The 15181-nt window shown below is 52.4% G+C and overlaps 9 protein-coding genes across 9 annotated transcripts; 5 read left to right on the forward strand and 4 right to left on the reverse strand.

Annotated features, from left to right (window-relative positions):
- Nucleotides 1-250: 250 nt before the first annotated feature.
- SAICODRAFT_7975 (uncharacterized protein) lies at nucleotides 251-1274 on the forward strand (the record flags this gene model as incomplete). The annotated part of the gene is made up of 3 exons (XM_019171168.1): nucleotides 251-282; nucleotides 336-485; nucleotides 545-1274. The coding sequence occupies 3 exons, from the start codon at nucleotides 251-253 to the stop codon at nucleotides 1272-1274; spliced, it is 912 nt and encodes a 303-aa protein (XP_019023661.1).
- Nucleotides 1275-1487: 213 nt separating this feature from the next.
- SAICODRAFT_58033 (mitochondrial genome maintenance protein MGM101) lies at nucleotides 1488-2129 on the reverse strand (the record flags this gene model as incomplete). Its single annotated transcript, XM_019169574.1, has 1 exon — nucleotides 1488-2129. The coding sequence occupies one exon, from the start codon at nucleotides 2127-2129 to the stop codon at nucleotides 1488-1490; it is 642 nt and encodes a 213-aa protein (XP_019023662.1).
- A 367-nt stretch (nucleotides 2130-2496) lies between these two features.
- On the forward strand, nucleotides 2497-3708 carry SAICODRAFT_130560 (DUF833-domain-containing protein). Its single transcript, XM_019165420.1, has 2 exons — nucleotides 2497-2531; nucleotides 2580-3708. The coding sequence occupies exon 2, from the start codon at nucleotides 2701-2703 to the stop codon at nucleotides 3646-3648; it is 948 nt and encodes a 315-aa protein (XP_019023663.1). The 5' UTR covers nucleotides 2497-2531; nucleotides 2580-2700; the 3' UTR covers nucleotides 3649-3708.
- Nucleotides 3709-3767: 59 nt separating this feature from the next.
- Nucleotides 3768-5384, reverse strand: SAICODRAFT_7978 (eukaryotic translation initiation factor 3 subunit L; the record flags this gene model as incomplete). The annotated part of the gene is made up of 1 exon (XM_019171170.1): nucleotides 3768-5384. One exon carries the CDS (start codon nucleotides 5382-5384, stop codon nucleotides 3768-3770), a length of 1617 nt encoding a protein of 538 aa, XP_019023664.1.
- Nucleotides 5385-5758: 374 nt separating this feature from the next.
- On the forward strand, nucleotides 5759-7111 carry SAICODRAFT_57944 (Dus-domain-containing protein; the record flags this gene model as incomplete). Its single annotated transcript, XM_019169567.1, has 1 exon — nucleotides 5759-7111. The coding sequence occupies one exon, from the start codon at nucleotides 5759-5761 to the stop codon at nucleotides 7109-7111; it is 1353 nt and encodes a 450-aa protein (XP_019023665.1).
- A 177-nt stretch (nucleotides 7112-7288) lies between these two features.
- Nucleotides 7289-8317, forward strand: SAICODRAFT_58037 (carbon-nitrogen hydrolase; the record flags this gene model as incomplete). Its single annotated transcript, XM_019169577.1, has 4 exons — nucleotides 7289-7504; nucleotides 7568-7735; nucleotides 7791-8066; nucleotides 8120-8317. 4 exons carry the CDS (start codon nucleotides 7289-7291, stop codon nucleotides 8315-8317), a joined length of 858 nt encoding a protein of 285 aa, XP_019023666.1.
- A 98-nt stretch (nucleotides 8318-8415) lies between these two features.
- On the reverse strand, nucleotides 8416-11822 carry SAICODRAFT_57991 (timeless-domain-containing protein; the record flags this gene model as incomplete). Its single annotated transcript, XM_019169571.1, has 2 exons — nucleotides 8416-11468; nucleotides 11519-11822. The coding sequence occupies 2 exons, from the start codon at nucleotides 11820-11822 to the stop codon at nucleotides 8416-8418; spliced, it is 3357 nt and encodes a 1118-aa protein (XP_019023667.1).
- Nucleotides 11823-11971: 149 nt separating this feature from the next.
- On the forward strand, nucleotides 11972-12865 carry SAICODRAFT_35592 (short-chain dehydrogenase/reductase; the record flags this gene model as incomplete). The annotated part of the gene is made up of 1 exon (XM_019168430.1): nucleotides 11972-12865. The coding sequence occupies one exon, from the start codon at nucleotides 11972-11974 to the stop codon at nucleotides 12863-12865; it is 894 nt and encodes a 297-aa protein (XP_019023668.1).
- Nucleotides 12866-13796: 931 nt separating this feature from the next.
- SAICODRAFT_19735 (uncharacterized protein) lies at nucleotides 13797-15178 on the reverse strand. Its single transcript, XM_019166151.1, has 3 exons — nucleotides 14773-15178; nucleotides 14222-14713; nucleotides 13797-14165 (listed from the first exon to the last, which is right to left on the reverse strand). Exons 2-3 carry the CDS (start codon nucleotides 14701-14703, stop codon nucleotides 13823-13825), a joined length of 825 nt encoding a protein of 274 aa, XP_019023669.1. The 5' UTR covers nucleotides 14704-14713; nucleotides 14773-15178; the 3' UTR covers nucleotides 13797-13822.
- Between the last annotated feature and the right edge of the window lie 3 nt (nucleotides 15179-15181).

The raw sequence follows: 15181 nt of genomic DNA on the forward strand, positions 1-15181 counted from the left end.
GTATAATCTCTCGACTTGCCGGCGTGAGTGCTCGGAGCACTTGGCGGTCTGAAAAGCTCCAAAGAAGAATATAACCCTTCTCTTCAACCAGCATTCACCTCCATTAGCGATACGGTGATTACTCGCGATAGCACATGATCGTGCACCGGTAATGCGCCGAGGCTGCACATGTGTTCTCCGCAAGGAAACTCACCGCCATAATCTCCACGTTGAGCATTTACTCCATCTGAACAGTCAAGACCCTTTCATTATGCTTCTCACCATCCTCGCTACCTTGGTCTGGTGGGTAAGCCTCTGGAAACACATAGTGACCTTGCTTATCTCTTTTCGCACAGCCATGTCGCATCCTTCTTGTTCCCCATCTTCGCCTCGTACAAAGCCTTGAAGACGAACGATCCCAAGCAACTCACACCCTTGTTGATGTACTGGGTCGTTATCGGGCTCGTCACCGTCGCCGAGTCCTGGACTTACTGGTTCATCTTCTGGTACGCTCATCCCCTCGCGCTCACGTTTCCGTGCGAAATCTAACAACAATACCCCATAGGTTCCCGTTCTACCACACCATTAAGGCACTCTTCATGCTCTGGTTAGTTTTGCCGCAGACGCAGGGAGCAACCTACCTTTACATTACCTACGTTCATCCGCTCCTTCTGGAGTATGAGGGTGAGATTGATAATGGTTTGGCGACGATGCATGAACAGGTTAAGTCGCACGCCGGCATATACCTTCGGCGTGCGTTCCAACTGTTGAAAGAAGCCCTCTTAACTGCCGTCGGAGAAAAACTGGGCTCACCTCCGGGGAGTCCCACGCGCACCGAAAACCCGGGGGTCGAACAATCCTACGGGCAATCCCTCCTCGCCCGCTTCTCCCTCGCCCAATCCAGGGCCGAAGGCCGCAGTCCTCCGGCACCCATCGAAAGGAAATTGTCTCCACTCGACGCCTTTTCACCGGTTGTGGTGCCGGACCACCTTACCAATCCCGAGGATAAAAAAGAATACCTCACAACCCAGCGTGAGAAGCTCTCCGACATGCTCAAACTCCTCGACCTCGCCGTCGATGCCTACAAGGACGCCAAAACAGACCATGGCCTCGCTGCTCACAGTAACGAAAAGGCGCCGTCCGAGGCGTTTGAGGAGATAGAGAAGGCGGATGTGGAGATGATCACGCCGGCCGCTGCTCAGCCCGAGCCGCAGGCTGTTCGTTCGGGGCTTCTCGGGTGGTTTTGGGGTGGCAAGGCTGGTACGCAGCAGCAGCAGCACAAGAAGACCGAGTAGAGCGGGGCTCACACACACGGTTAAAATCATGGGCGTTACATTATTCAAGATCAGGCGGTTGTAGGGCTTTCTTTAGTGTGAATGGAGATCGTATAGTTTCGCCTACGCTCATTTTATGAATAGCGTACAAATTCATCACGAAAACGTCCTTCACTTCTGATTATCATACTCTTCCACGTTCCTCCCCAACTGCACACATCCCTCACCGCTGCTTTAGAAGTTGCGAGACGGCACGTAGGGATACTGCCAGTCATCACCCTTCAACTTCCACATCTTCTTCTTCTTCTTGGTCATCTGATGCTCCACAAACTGCTCGTCAGCATACTCCTTCTTGAACTTCCTTATGAAACGCGGGTCCCACAACTCGGACGCGATACCCAAATCTTTACAACACCTCATCAAGGCATTAGACTTGCAGCCCTCAGTCGCAGTAGCAATACCAGAAGGATCGAAGTAATCCTGCTCACCACGTGCAACGGACACGAGACGTCCGTGACAGACGAGGGCATACTCCCTACTCACAGCCCTACTCGTAACACTCGTCTCCCCCCTTGGCGCAAGACCCCACCCACCAGGTCCAAACGCCCTATTCAAGATTCTTCTATACTTGATCTCAGGCAGATAAAGAATTCCGTCAGGCTTGATCTCTATGTCTTCGGGGTCGAGGGGGGCCATGAGAACGTCGGCGACTTCCTTTGGGAAGGGCTCGACAGAGAGACCGTGGAAGGAGCGGGACCAGTCGACGCGGCCTGCGTCGCCTTCAACCAACTCTAATGCTGGGGCGTCGGAGGGGAAGGGATTCGCAGAGGGAGCAGAGGCGGGCTCAGAAGAGGAGGCAGATCGGGCCTCACCCATGTATGGCTCGCTTTCGGCCTCGTACTCGGGTTGTTGTTTCTCTTGTGCGGGAGGTGGTCTACGGTAGCTGTTAGCACCGCTGGAGCCACCACCGCTCCTGTAGTTACTGGCGTTGTTGCTGTAGCCGCCGTTGTTGCTGTAGCCATTGTTGTAAGCGGAACGAAGGGCGGTGGTGGACAGAGGACGAGCAAGCACAGCCTTGGAGGCTGTTTGCAGTGCGTAGCGACGGATCATGGATGTCATGTTGGGTTTTGGTGAATTCGAGAATTGGAGTTCAGTTCAAATTGGACGTCGGTGAGGCGAATTCGAATGAACATCCGACATCGATGATTATGTAGCGTGCGGCAGGCCTCTGAGTGAAAGTTGACATCAGATACAGGAAGAATTAACAAAAGAAAAAAAGTATCACCAGTCCTATCCATTCACGTTATCGTGCTTAACCGCGCATAGTTGATATCGATGTGGGCACATGTACCGGTACATCATCGAGTCGAGCGCGGGGTCCCCAACCAACCATCCAAAAACCAAGTACGTCCAGCCTCGACATCACCCCGAGGATAGCCGAAGATAGATGTGCATCCTGCTACTGTCTACCGTCCATCCTGACTACCACCTCATCCTCCTCTCCAACCGCGACGAATTCCTCGATCGTCCCACGGCCTCCCTAGACTGGTGGACCCACCCGCCAACAAACACCAAAGTGCTCTCTGCTCGAGACTTACTACGACCAGAACAAGGCACCTGGCTGGGAGTAAACGAGCATGGAAAACTAGGCGTGTTGACCAACTTCCGGGAAGAGGATGTACAGAAGATATCGGGTGATCGGAGTCGGGGGCAGATGGTGAAGGATTATCTGACGTCGAGATATGGGACAGTTGAGGAGTTTGTGGAGGCGATGATTGAGGAGGGGAGTCAAAAGGGTGTTGGTGGATTCTCGTTGGTTTGTGGAGATCTAAGAGTACGTAGTGGAGAAGAGGGAGTCGGGAGGATGGCTATCGTCTCGAACCGCATTGGCAAATCAGCAGCAAATGACAAGGCAGGACCGGACTGGATATTGGAGAAAGGCAGTGTCGAGACCGAAGGATTGAGTAACTCGGTGTTCCTCGAGCCATGGCCAAAGGTGAACGAAGGAACGAAGTATCTGGAAGAGGTGCTGCGTGATTCCCAGAAAGCAGGCAGATCACAAGAAGAACTGGTCGAGAGTCTGTTCGAAATTCTAAGCCGGGACAACCTCCCACCAGAACCAACCATCCAAGACCTCCGCGACTCCATCTTTGTCAGAATATTTCCAGTACCATGGACTGTGCCAGCAGACACAACAGCATCAGGCTGCGCAGACGACGAAACACTAAGAAAGCCAGCGGAGACGCCGATAAGACTGTACGGAACGCGGCAACAGAGTGTGATACTGGTAGACAAGCAAGGGCAGATCACGTTCATAGAGCGGACATTATGGGACGAGTACGGAAACGCATTACCGAAAGACCAGAGAGACCGGACATTCCAACTGGCATTCTAACAACAGTAAGTCATGCGTAATGGTATATTTGATGGACCAAATAGGCCCCTATATACAATGATCATCAAGATCCAAGGACTACACCCATCTTACACTTCCTCTTGCTCTCCATGCCCAGCTTAATGCTTCTTCGCCAACCCCTCATTGATCTGCAAGTACTTTGTCGCATTCCTCATGAACCAGTCTCCATACCGTCTTCCAGTCTTCGCCTCCGCAATATGGATAATATCACCCTCAAGCGAGAAATCCAACTCCGACGTTGACACAACCTCACCATTCAACAACGCACCCTCAGTGCGACGGAACTGTCTCGAGTTCTGCTTGTACACCAACAACTGGCTCCTCAACTCCTCCTCATCGATCTCCAAGAACGCAGCGAGTTTCTCAAGTTTCATGGTGGTGTAGAGCTTCATGTATGAGCGGAGGGTCGCGGCCCACATTTGTCCCTTGACGCCTTCCATGAAGATTTTTTGGTGGTGCTGGAGGGGTTCGGCGACGTTTTCGGGGTCGGCCGGGGGGACGGGGTTGATGAACTTCGGCGCAGCAAAGGTGAAGAGTTCCTCGAAGATGGGGAGAGCTTCCGGGCCACCGCGGGACATGCGGGCGAGTTGCTCGCCGAACTTTTCGCGGAGGGCGGAGTGGGTGTTTTCGTCCAAACGGGTAGGGCAGAGCGCGACACAGATGGCCAACAGAGCGTGAACTTGATCGGCCTTCTTGTTAACCTGCTCGTACTGCGCGGAGCGGTTGTGGTATTGCTTCGTACGGGAGATGAAAACGAGGATGTGGATGAAGGACTCGATTGCGTCGGCGTAGCGGTGGAGCATCATGTACGCGAAACCCTGGTAATAGTAGGTCTGGAAATGACAATTAGGCACACGCGCGAACGGGCTCTTCTTGATATCGACGTTATCGAGCATCTTGAGCGCGAGGGTAAAGTCACCCAACAAGGTGTGAACGCGGAGCAAGCCGATCAAGGAGCAGTATCCGAGTTGACGGTAGAGAGGGAGGACACCGTACTCGCCAGCGACGTCATTAGGGTTCTCGCCCTTCTTGATGGCGGCAAGCTGTTCGTTGATGCGGGACTTCTGGATGAGGGAGTAGAGAACGTTGAGGACGGAGTAACACGACCAGATCTGGGGGTTCTCGCGCAAGATGGTAATATCCTCCTCGGACTTCTTGGACAAACGCGCACGGTACTGGGCGAAGCTCGAAAACTGCCAGACGAACTCGTCGACGATGGAGTCGCAGTATTGGTTGGGCAAGTCGAGGTTGACAGGTCCGTCAGAGTTGAGGATAAAGTTGAACAAGTCACAGTAGTTGTCGTAAGACCTGAAACGCTGCTCGAGCGTAGGCTGGCCCTTGGCGTAGATGTTGCGGAAGTACAACTCGCGGTAGATGGTCAAGAAGTTCTGGTCATCATTGACGAGGGGGGCGACGATCTCAGCCTCAGGGAACTGGAACTTCTCCGTCAGGCGGTAAAAGTGGCTGATACATCCCTGAATCGCATCGGTGTTCTGGTTCAAGATAGCCTGGTGGAGGTAGACAATCAAGCTTCGGACCTCGGGCGCGATGGACGCGAGTTCCTGCTGTTGCTGCTGCTGGAGCTGCTGGGTATAATAGGACTGAGCGAGCTGATCCTCGGAGTAGTCGGTGGATTCAAGGGCGCCGACAACGAGGTCAACGGCACCATCGACGTCCACGTCGGCTTCAAAGTCGTTCTGAGCGTAGGAAGCCATTGTTGTACTTCTCTACTTTTCTTCCCTTCAAGGTTTGGAGTAGTAGTTATGCCTCGAGCCGCCTGAAATCTTGCACGCGCTAACTGCAACTGGCAGAAACATTTGCAAGTCGGATGTAACGTAGACAGACAACACAAGCGACGACTCTGCAATCCTTCACGCTGTCTCGGCCATCGCTTTTCGCTTCTATTGCCTTTCTACGCTCGCCGACAAGTGCCCGCTCTGTCTCTTTCGCAAAGTTGCCACATAGGTCGTTCATGTCCTCCGCAGTAGCAATGGACGGTCCCAAGCCCGGAGAATGGGAGTCTGGACGACGAATCGAAGTCTCTGACTTCAAAGACATCGACACATCCGAGTTCTACCCCACAAAATTCATGACTGGTCGGCAATTCTTCGAACATCTCGGCAAACCCCGGCGAATCGTCGCCCCCATGGTCGACATGTCTGAGCTCGCATGGCGAGTTCTCTCACGTCGACATGGAGCTGATCTTTGTTACACTCCAATGTTTCACGCGAGACTCTTCGCGGAGCCACCAGAGGTGAGCGCGGAAAAGTACAGGAATGGAGTTTGGTCTACTTTACCCGAAGGCGAAGGTCCATTGATTGTCCAGTTCTGTGCGAATAACCCCGACGAGTTGTTGCGGGCAGCAAAGCTAGTGGTTGGAAAATGCGACGCCGTCGACATCAACTTCGGTTGTCCTCAAGGAATCGCAAAGAAAGGCAAATACGGGGCTTTCTTGATGGAAGAATGGGAATTAGTCTACAGCCTTATCAACATCCTACACACCCGCCTCGCCATCCCCGTCACCGCAAAAATACGTATCTTTCCCGACCCAGCAAAAACCTTAGCATACGCCAAGATGGTCCTCTCAGCAGGTGCGACATTCCTCGGTGTTCACGGACGTACAAGGGATCAGAAGGGTATCCTTACGGGCGTGGCGGATTGGACACAGATCAAGATGCTCCGGGATAATCTCCCACCCGAGACTGTCATCTTCGCAAATGGAAACATTCTCCATCCAGGGGATATCCCACGCTGTCTCGACGCAACCGGCGCTGACGCCGTCATGTCCGCGGAAGGAAACCTTTATAACCCCGCTATCTTTCATGACCCATCAGAGCCTCTTGACGTTACGCATCCTCGTGTCGATATGATGGCGCGGGAATACCTGAAGATCGTTGCCGAGCTGAACGACAAATCCAGCTGGAGTAGCACAAAGGCACACCTCTTCAAGCTCCTCCGCCCCGCCTTCCTCATCCACACCCAACCTCGAAACACCCTCGGAAAAACCCGGGGTAACAGCATCGAGGAATTAAACGCCATTATCGACGCCGTCTCTGTCGAAATCGACAAAGCCATCGCAGCCGGCGATGGTACAGGATTGACAGGCAACGAGCTCGACGAACATGGTTTCGTGGAGTTGCCGTGGTGGCGGTGCCAACCGTGTCTCCGCCCAGAAGCGCCTGAAGGTGCAGGGAAGAAGCAGAAAAAGAAGAAGGCGGAAATAGGCGAGCAGAAGGAGAAGTTTGCGGGTGCTGCGGCTGCGTTGGCACTTGATGCTAAGCTGGCTGAGAAGAAGGAGGAGGCGGTCGCAAACGGTGATGTGAAGAAAGCCAGGGAGATTCCCGCGAGTGCCGAGGAGCTCGAGGTTGCCATGAATGGAAACAAGAGGGCTGGGAGTCCCAGTCTGAAAACGCCCGAAGATGTGAAGGTTCAGAGGGTGTGAACATAGATGAGAACGACTTATCTGAGTTTGAATTAAGCATTGGGTTGAACCTTATTTGACAGCTGCGCAGTGACGTTGCGCGTCCGAGTCGACCAGACGTCTGCCGCAACACCACCAACACAACACCAATTGATCCACCACCTAGAACACTTCCGATCAAATCACAGTAGAACAGTCATGCCGTCCAAAGACCCAAAAGTTGCCCTAATCCAACTCTACCCAGAACCTCTCGCCCTGGAAGCGAACTTTGAGTGTGCGAAAGCGTATATCACGGAAGCTGCCAAGGAAGGCTGCGACATTGCTGTGTTGCCCGAGTATGCCCTTAGTTTGCCGATTCCGGAGAAGGCGGAGGAGTGGGTTGATGCTGGGAAGGTTTGGGTGGGGAAGTATCAGGTTACTTCCTTTTTGTCCTCTGCGCTCCACGGCGCACAAGCTGACGGGATTTGGAAGTAACAGGAGTTGGCTAAGGAGTTGAAGATCAACATTGTCCCCGGTACCATCGTGGAGAAGCATGGGGAGGGCACGGGGAGCGAATCGCTGTACAACGTCGCATACTTCATTGGGAGGGACGGGGAAATCAAGGGCGATTACCACAAGAAGAATTTGTGGCACCCGGAACGAGACGTAAGCGAAAAATGACTACGTTCGAGTTGACACGGCTGAACTTTTCTTCTTACAGTACCTCTCAAAAGGCGAGGGTCAACACCAAGTTATCGACACAGAATTCGGTAAAGTTGGCCTCCTCATCTGCTGGGACCTTGCATTCCCAGAAGCTTTCCGTGCTCTCGTGAAACAGGGTGTCAAGCTGATCATTGCGCCGACATGCTGGACGTACAATGATGCCGGCACGAATGGCTTACAGAGAAATCCGGATAGCGAGGCGGTGTTCTTGGATTCTATGCTCACAACCCGTGCGTTCGAGAATGGTGTTGCTGTGGTGTTTGTGAATGCTGCTGTATGTAATGGAAGTCATTGATGAATGATGGTCTGGTTAACGATAGCGTACAGGGTCCAAAAGCAGATGGCTGGCTAGGTCATTCGCGGGTAACACTGCCGTTCATCGGTCCATTAGTCAAAACGGAAGACAACGAGGAGTGTATGTTGACGGTTGAGATTCCAATGGAGGTGCTTGACGAGGCGGAGGAGGTGTACAAGGTTCGGAAGGATCTGGCTGACCCGGACTTCCATTACGGAGCGAAATGTTAGTGAGGCACGTATGGAAATGATTTCGAATTTATCCTAGATAGCCAAAAGAAACGCCTATTATACCCAACACGAACGAAAATTGAAAGATTTTCAAATGCTTACTCGTCATCGCTGTCCATCATGACCCTCCTACCCTTCGGCTTCGCTGCCCTCTCAGTCGAGGTGGGTTCGTCATCGTCACTGTCGTCTGGTACGGGTAGAGTGGTGGCTGTAGGCTTTCTCGCATATGTCCTCACGCTCGCCGGGCTCTTTGCCGGTGAAGATCTCGATATGTTGCTCGCGGCATCCTCGTCAAGGTCCATCTCATCCGCACTGGATGACGATGAGCTCCTTGAACTCTCACCATCCGACTCGCTATTTAAATCCTCCTTTGCGTTCGCCTTTGCAAGTGCTTTCGCAATGGTCGCCCTAGCCCTTTCAATAGCATCATCCGCCGCCGCCTTACTCTTCTTAACGTTCGGCTGGAGTTGCTGATGCACGATCGCCGCCGTGGCAGCGTTCGCAGTCTTCTCCCGCAACGCAGCCTCACGCGCAAAGAACTCGGCATCATCCATGTCTTCGTCAGAGTCCTCCACGTAGAGCGCGGATTTGACGGCGGCTATTTTCTCGTCTTCTGCCTTCCGCTTTTTGACGCGGCGTTCTTCGAGTTCTTCGTCGTCGAGTTCCTTGTGTTCGCGTTTGCGGGAGACAAGCTTCTTTTTCTTCGGCTTTGCTGCCTTCTCCTTCTCTGCCAAGGGAAAGCCCATAGCGTCAACTCCTTCGGCTTCCGGGTCATCAGACTCCTCGACACTCTCTTCGGAATCGTTACCCTGTTCAACACGCTTGCTCTTATAACGGATGAAATCCTTCGCAGTTTTCCCGTCGTCGAAAGTGGGTGGGTTGTCTGTATACTCCCTCAACAAAGTCAAATCACTCTCGAGGGCCTCACTCGTCACGGCACTGGGAATCACCCACTCAGCATTGACATCACCGCTCATCCCCAACCTTTCGCAGCCAATCAAGCCCATCAACAAGTGCAGCTTACCATCTTTGAACAACAGCTTCTTGACTTGACTTTCTTCGTCAACGCTAAGAGTGATGATGGGTGCTTCAGGTAATGACGCATGCAACTCTTCCCCTCTCTCGGCGTCCTCCAGTTCTCTTCTCATGATCGCCTCAGCTTCCCACGCCTGCCTCTCCGACGCAGCGCTTTTCAACGAAGACTTGCACCAGTCCAAGGCTTCACCTTTCTCCTCATCCAATAACGCCGCAACAAGCACGGAAATATCCTTGGCATGATCGAATCCAGGACGAACTTCGAGCTCTGCCGGTGCGCGTGGGGCGCGCACGACGGGTGCCAATTCCTCGCCATGATCGAGGTAGTACAGCTGTTTCGGGATCTTGGTAAACAACAACTCAACATACAGCGACGGGCGTTCCGCAAGTTTCCTTGTCAACTTCTTGGTGTAGTACTTGACGAACTGCTCAAGCTCCTTTCTCGCCGGATCTTTCTCGTCAAGCGCGACCTTGTCTTCAACAATCCTGTTGAAGAGCTCACACAAGTCCAATCGGAACATCAAGGACTCTTGCTGCCGCTTCACGAAGATTCTGTGGAAGAAAGCAACGGCCCTCTTGATTTGGTCAGGCTTCAACTCGGCGTACTCGTTAAGTAGGGCCTTAAATGTGTTGATGCAATCTTCATTCGCAAACTTACCCTCGAAGCGAGCGAATTCGAATGCGCGCTCACTGTACGTCTTCTTGTAGTCCACCTCGTTCTCTTCCTCGGAATCATCCGCCGCCTCAGTCGTAGTATTCTGGGCCTTCTTCTGCTTCTTCTTCCACGATCGAACGTAGATATGCGCCTTCGACTTGGAATACCGTTCCAGCATCTTCAACATCGTACTCGCCAACCCCGTCGCAGTATCCATATACCCGAATGATTGGTTTGTATAGTTCTTCAAGATGTGTACCACGAGGTCCATAGTACTCTCTTCGTAGAAGATGTTGCTTTGCATGTTATCTGCTATTTCCTGGTATTCCATACTAGGCGAATAAGCCATATTCTGAATCGTCAGTAAGATCTGTTGAAAAGAGTCCATAGCGGCATGCAAGCCCGTCCATTGTCGGAGATCAGAAGACTCACGCATGAGCTTGTTGATCATGATCAAACCAAGCTGATCCAGTACTCCGGCGACGAGGCCATAATCAACCTCCGGCGCATCCCTGCCTCCAGCTGCTTCCACCGCGGCAGTACCACGCCATCGAAGAGCCTCAAGGAAGTAGGCGATGAGATATGGAAAGTGGATCCGGTGAACTTCGAGCACTCTCTGCTTCTCCCTCTCCATCGCACGACGAACGCTCGTAAACAATGGATTGAACCCCGAATCCAGGATCTCCTCCACGAACCTCCTCAGCACCGCCCGAGCTTCCCGCATGATGGTCACAGGCTTGTCTATGTCCTCATCCACAATCCTCCTGAACGCGGTCTTCTTCCACTTCTTGGCCGTGTCGAGCTTCTTGAGACCCCTCTCTGTCGTGCCATGAACTGCGTCCTGCGAAGCCACGGTAAGGCGCTTGTTGTCTGCGGTAACTACACTGACGAGTGTTCCGAAACGATTGTGTCGTGTTGGTGCACGTCGCTTCTGTGTCTTCTTCATTACATCCTCCTTCTTCAGTAGATCCGCCAACGCATTCGATGATTTCGCCGTTACCTCCTTGTCGGCCGCGAAAAGAACCTCAGCCGGGACTCCCTGAACGAGGTAGTATATACACTCCATCACGGCAACATCCTGATCCTCAAACTCTTCGCCCATTCCACTTGCTAATGCAACCAATAGATCAAGCACGTTAGCTTTCTCGAATGCCATGATCAACCCACTTCGTCCCTCTGAGTCTCCATGGTCGATTTGTGCCAGGTTTCGTAGCAGGTGCAACACCAATAGAATCACTGTCTCGTCTCTTGGTGTACGTTCACGACGAGAGATCGCCATAGCGGGCAGGGCAACCCGTACAATAGACCGGAGAACGGCTACCCCATGTGTTGGGTGCGAGAGGATTGTACGTTTGTAGGAGGATTGTGCGAGCTGAATGTCGGGCGCGTTTTCGAGTTGGTCGGCGCGTAGGCTTTGCGATGATAAGGTTAATGGCCATGTCAGCAGCGTTAATGGCTCGACTGTGAACAAGTCAACATCAGTCGTCAAAAGAGGATGGAGTAGGGCGTACCGCAAGCCAAACCATACCGCGCCTTGGCCTTGTTCTCCACCTCCTCATCCGTCCATGCCGCCAAAATCTCACACAAATCCCCATTAACCACATTCGTATCCGTCAAAATCCTCGCACACGTCCAACTCTCATCCTGCCTCAACAGCTTCTTCAAATCTTTCAGACATCCAAGTGCGTCGTCTCCGAGGATATACCGCCGCTGTGGGTCCGCTTGGTCGATACCACCGAGGGCGGTGACGATGGAGGAGACGTAGGCATGGAGACGTTTCAGATCATGGTCTTCATTCTCCCTGTCTTCTGCCATGGCGAGTATATTTGTGTAACAGCGACTGTGCTCTGGAGGAAGACGCGTTCTCCACGCATTGTCGCGCGGTAACGATCGTATTAGGTTTCCCAATTGGGCAAGTGAGTCAACGTTACACCTCTGACAACGCAACGCAGCAACAACATCAAATGGCTGCAAAGACCGTATTAATCACAGGCTGTTCCAAGGGCGGGATTGGCTATGCTCTCGCAAAGGCTTTCAATGCCCAAGGATGCAAAGTCTACGCAACAGCTCGCAGGCTTGAATCCATGAACGGTCTCTCCGATCTAGGGATTGGGACTCTGAAACTCGACGTCAACTCCGCCGAATCCGTCGACAAGCTCAAGTCTATCATCGAAGAGAAGACTGGCGGCACCCTCGATTTCCTGGTTAACAATGCAGGAATTGGATACACCACTCCACTCGCCGACGTCGACATCGACCAAGCTCGCAATTTGTTCGAGACGAATTTGATCTCTGTCATGCAAATGGTCAAGTCATTCCACAAACTTCTCATCGCATCCAAAGGAACGATCATCAACATCGGCTCCATCGGCGCATTCCTCCCCTCGCCTTTTGGTGGAGTCTACAATGCCTCGAAAGCCGCTCTCCTCTCCTACGGTGACGCCCTCAGAATCGAGATGGAGCCCTTCGACGTACATGTCCAGACAATCATCACGGGTGCAATCAAGTCCAATATCGCGAACAACGCCGCAGCACGCTACTCCCTGCCCTCGGACTCTATCTTTGCACCCATCACCTCCTTCGTCGAAGCCCGCCTCAACGCATCCCAGACAAACGGACCCCTCGATACCGACGTCTACGCCCGTGACGTTGTTCGTCAAGCCCTGTTTCCCCCGAGATCTCTGTGGGCACTCGGAGGAAGGGTTCGGAGGCCGTATTACTGGAGAGGTGGGTTGAGTGATATCACGAGGTTTATCAGGAGATTTTTGCCGATGAATTTTTGGGATTTTATTTTGGCGTATAAGTTTGGGTTGAATGTATTGAACAGGAAGTTGAGGGATGGGAAGAAGGATCTCTGAGTTGACAAAGTCCTTGAATATTCAGCATCACCGGTATGTATACCTTCAAGGCCATACACCGCTCGTTATCGGGGATGTTGCTGTGTGAAAACAAAATTCAAACATTGCCTGATGACATAAAACGAGAGCGAGGTAATCAATATCACCAGAAAGCGTGTGAAAAACTACGGCACTACTTAATAATACATGTTTCGGAAATTTCCCTGCTGCTCCCCCTTCTCCTCCAGTTACAAGTTTGGGCACACCCACGCGTATATAACAAGTGCCTGCTAAACAAAACGCTGGAGGAGCTCAGGTTTCAACCGCCGAAGCTCGTCGACGTCGGAAACGGCACTGTGGCGTACCAGGTCTCAGTCGGCCAGAATACTTGAAGCTGGGTACAGGAGGTTAGGTCATCGGTTAAGAACGCGGTCGTGATCACAGGACCATGAGCGCGGAGAGAGGAGAGGGTACATACAGTCATTCATTCAGGATTGTGAAGACCAGGTTGTCCGTTCCTGTCGCCGTGCCTAAGTCGGTAGCATCCGAATCGCAGTAGTTTACCCAAGCGGTGATAACCGCGGTCTGCGTTCCGGATCCGCTTTGACACAAGCAGGGCGTGATGCACATAAGAATTCCCAGGACGAACGCAAAGAGAAACGAACACTGCTTGATTGGGCCGAGCAACGCCGGCAAGCTCACAGCGTCAAGGGCTGCTTTCCCGCAGGACTTATTAATAGGTCCTCTCCCTTGGACGTATGTCATGAGATGGCGCAGGTGAGGCGAGCGTGCAGCTTGTTTTTGTAGTACGAATGTTACGTGTACCTATTGTTACCCCGTATTGTGCAAGATGGCAGTCGAAGGAGAGATTTGTTGTTAAGTATTATGAAATATATGCTATTGGTGGTACTCGCCCGGGTATATGCTAAGCTTTGGCATGGCAATGTGATTCTGCGGGAAGTGACCCCATCCATCCCATTAAACCATTCCCATCACCCCTATCACCCCTATAAAAACGCTCAACGCAATCACGCACAATGATACTTTCACCGTCGACCCCGCCCCAATCCCACACGTTGGACACAAATTCCCCGTCGTCGGCGCAGCCTCATACGCCTGCCCAGAATACATCCCAAACCTGTACACCCCATAATTATACAAATACCCCGCACTCGGCGCCGCTGTCGGATTCGAGTCTGCATCGAAGATATTGAGTGTGTACGAAGCTTGAAGGAGAGGATCGGCGGAGGGGTTCTCGGAGGAGTCCCAGATTATGGAGGTAGAGGTATAGGAGATATTTGTTGCGATGGGGTAGTAGTAGCTGTGAATCGCATGTAAGCTTATGCTTAGAGAGCATCTTGTTGAGCAGTGGGTCACCTGTTGACGGAGCAATATGCCTCGACATTCACTGCCCTCGGCGTTACCAACACCCCAGTATAGTTCCACGCCAACGTCACGTAATCTCCAATCATGTAGTATTGCGGACCATCGGTAGGGGCTGGAATCAGCATAGCCGCCGAACCTGGTGCGAAGCGTGGGTCGATGGAGATGGAGCCGGTGGAGTCGGCAGTGGTGGTGGTGTCTGTGTGTTTCACGGTTGACTTGGAGATTGGGCCGGTGCGGGTTGTTGTGGCATCGTTGGATGCTGGTGTTGATTGGGAGACATCTGAGGTTGGGCTATCGGAGGTGAATGCTGCAGAATTGGAGACACCGGAGGATGCTCTTGCTGAACTTCCTGACTCCGCACTACCGCTTCCAGTCGTAGTTGACGTTGGCTCCGGAAAGAGTTGAGCGGATACGTGGAGGAAGGCGAGACAAACGAGGAGAAAGGTGAGGGTGAGCGGCCTTCGCAGAATCATGGTGCCGTGACTGGAGAGGAAGAACGTGAGAAAGAGGACGACGAGAAGGAGGAGCAGTCATCGGCTCACCAGTAAGAAGAGCTCAACAACGAATGACAACTAAATGCCAACTGAACTGCTCGTCAAAAACCACCCTTCATCCTGTCATATATTACATGCAAGCGGCCGTGTCTCACCTCGACTCTCCTCCGAACCCTCCGAGCCCGATAGCACGCGCAGCCCGCACTCCAAAAATAGCAACACCAGGAAAAGGAGTTGGGGAAGGAGAAGAGACGGTTTCCATATGTTGGATGGTTTCGTTTTCAGGTATCGAAGATTCAGGGTCGTTCGAGTTCTACCTAGCTATAAATTATTAGAGTATAGAGGTATAGAGATGCATGCAAAAACACCGCGCTATGAACCCATCCATAATCAATCTTCCACTGTGGTAGTCATACACGTACATCATTCATCCCCCCTTGTAGTCGTACACAACATG

The sequence above is a fragment of the Saitoella complicata genome (assembly GCF_001661265.1).
Source record: "Saitoella complicata NRRL Y-17804 unplaced genomic scaffold SAICOscaffold_14, whole genome shotgun sequence".
Taxonomy (NCBI): Eukaryota; Fungi; Ascomycota; class Saitoellomycetes; order Saitoellales; family Saitoellaceae; genus Saitoella; species Saitoella complicata.

Coding starts and splice junctions, on each gene's coding strand:
- SAICODRAFT_19735 (XM_019166151.1), bottom strand. CDS start 14,703: ATGATTCTGCGAAGGCCGCTCACCCTCACCTTTCTCCTCGTTTGTCTC. Junction 14,166..14,221: donor GCATATTGCTCCGTCAACAG/GTGACCCACTGC, acceptor TGCGATTCACAG/CTACTACTACCCCATCGCAA.
- SAICODRAFT_130560 (XM_019165420.1), top strand. CDS start 2,701: ATGTGCATCCTGCTACTGTCTACCGTCCATCCTGACTACCACCTCATC.